This window comes from Sander vitreus, chromosome 11 (assembly GCF_031162955.1).
Source record: "Sander vitreus isolate 19-12246 chromosome 11, sanVit1, whole genome shotgun sequence".
Classification (NCBI taxonomy): Eukaryota; Metazoa; Chordata; class Actinopteri; order Perciformes; family Percidae; genus Sander; species Sander vitreus.
Genome location: NC_135865.1, coordinates 32,235,797 through 32,238,296, shown reverse-complemented (window position 1 = coordinate 32,238,296; position 2,500 = coordinate 32,235,797). Strand labels below are relative to the sequence as shown.

The 2,500-nt window shown below is 42.2% G+C and overlaps 1 protein-coding gene across 1 annotated transcript in view; it reads left to right on the top strand.

The window, feature by feature from the left end:
• The window catches only part of ttn.2 (titin, tandem duplicate 2), a 323,953-nt gene that overhangs the window by 42,302 nt on the left and 279,151 nt on the right, over positions 1–2,500 (top strand). Inside the window, exons 30-31 of the mRNA XM_078262434.1 lie at positions 194–338; positions 1,402–1,570. Of these exons, the coding sequence (XP_078118560.1) occupies positions 194–338; positions 1,402–1,570 (314 nt within the window). The remainder of the gene's footprint in view (positions 1–193; positions 339–1,401; positions 1,571–2,500) is intronic.

Here is a 2,500-nt window from a genome sequence, read left to right as displayed (position 1 = left end):
CCTTGAGATATGCTTTTTTTTTTTTTTTGACATATTTGGCATTTTTTTGCCCCTTTTTTGAAGCTTTTTTAAAAATGTTTTTTACTGAAGTTTTTGTCATTATTTTTCAAAGCTTGTGTGTGCTTTCCCTTGGTATTATTTCTGAGATGTTAGAGGATTATTGTGATTAATCCCTGTTGTTGTGTGTTTCCAGCTCGTGTGATTGAATTCACCAAGAAGATTAAGGACATAAAGATCACGGAGAAGAAGAAGGCCGTGTTCGAATGTGAGATTTCGGAGCCGAACGTCCAGGTGATGTGGATGAAGGACGGCCAGGAGCTGGACGTGTCCCAGGACAGGTAACTTATTAACACTTAATAACTGTGTTAGTATATATATATATATATATATATATATATATATATATATATATATATACTACATACACAGTCTCCCAGGACAGGTAACTTATTAACACTTAATAACTGTGTGTATATATATATATATATATATATATATATATATATATATATATATACACAGTCTCCCAGGACAGGTAACTTATTAACACTTAATAACTGTGTTAGTATATATATATATATATATATATATATATATATATATATACATATCACATACATAGTCTCCCAGGACAGGTAACTTATTAACACTTAATAACTGTGTTAGTATATATATATATATATATATATATATACAAATGCTGTAAAATGTTCCATTTTTCTAAAAATACTTAGACTTTTTTTCTTAAAATATTTCACTGCCCCCCCCCTGCTGAGTCACCATGTGTGTTGTGTTGTGTTCAGGTTCATGGTAACAGTAAACATCTGTCCCTGTTTGTGTTGTGTTCAGGTGCATGGTAAATGTAAACATCGGTCCCTGTTTGTGTTGTGTTCAGGTTCATGGTGACTGTAAACATCTGTCCCTGTCTGTGTTGTGTTCAGGTTCATGGTGACTGTAAACATCTGTCCCTGTCTGTGTTGTGTTCAGGTTCATGGTAACAGTAAACACCTGTCCCTGTTTGTGTTGTGTTCAGGTTCATGGTGACTGTAAACATCTGTCCCTGTCTGTGTTGTGTTCAGGTTCATGGTGACTGTAAACATCTGTCCCTGTCTGTGTTGTGTTCAGGTTCATGGTAACAGTAAACATCTGTCCCTGTCTGTGTTGTGTTCAGGTTCATGGTAAATGTAAACATCTGTCCCTGTTTGTGTTGTGTTCAGGTGCATGGTAAATGTAAACATCGGTCCCTGTTTGTGTTGTGTTCAGGTTCATGGTAACAGTAAACATCTGTCCCTGTCTGTGTTGTGTTCAGGTGCATGGTAAATGTAAACATCGGTCCCTGTCTGTGTTGTGTTCAGGTTCATGGTGACAGTAAACATCTGTCCCTGTCTGTGTTGTGTTCAGGTTCATGGTGACAGCGGAGAAGTTCGTCCACCGTCTGATGATCCAGACGGTTCGCATGTCCGATGCCGGAGAGTACTCGGTGGTGGCCGGGGCCAGCGTGTCCAAGGCCCAGCTGACCGTGGAGGGACGCGACATCCGCATCTCGGAACCAGCCCAGCGGGAAATCACAGTGAGTTAATCTTTCACACGTTCCTTCTCAATGAGCAGGGGTCCAGGTTTCCCCTCTTAAAGTGCCCATATTATGAAAAAAACACTTTTTCTGTTTTCTGTTCTGAGTGAGATACGGTTCCTGAATGTGTCCTGCCTTCAGTCTCTGGGTCAGCTGGTCAACATCTGCACGGCTTTCTACGTCACTAGCTGAGACGAGGGGGCTAGGGGGCTAACCGTTAGCATGCTAGCTCGTTCTCAATGGCAAAACACTGCTACAACACACACTAGTTCACCATAATCTCCAAAAGAACTACTTCCATGTCCCTGTTCTGCAGGTATTCACACAAAGGTGGAAGTGTTCCCTCGTTTAGAAGAAGTCTCCCAGCTAATCCTGCCTTGTTCTACTGAAGTTGGAGAAACAGCTAGCTAGCTCATGTAGTCCTTACCTAGCTACTGAGCAACCTAGCTACTGAGCATGTAGTCCTTACCTAGCTACTGAGCGTGTAATCCTTACCTAGCTACTGAGCATGTAGTCCTTACCTAGCTACTGAGCATGTAGTCCTTACCTAGCTACTGAGCATGTAGTCCTTACCTGCCTACTGAGCATGTAGTCCTTACCTAGCTACTGAGCGTGTAGTCCTTACCTAGCTACTGAGAGTGTAGTCCTTACCTAGCTACTGAGCGTGTAGTCCTTACCTAGCTACTGAGCGTGTAGTCCTTACCTGGCTACTGAGCGTGTAGTCATACCTGGCTACTGAGCATGTAGTCCTTACCTAGCTACTGAGCGTGTGGTCCTTACCTAGCTACTGAGCGTGTAGTCCTTACCTGGCTACTGAGCGTGTAGTCCTTACCTAGCTACTGAGCGTGTAGTCCTTACCTAGCTACTGAGCGTGTAGTCCTTACCTGGCTACTGAGCATGTAGTCCTTACCTAGCTACTGAGCATGTAGT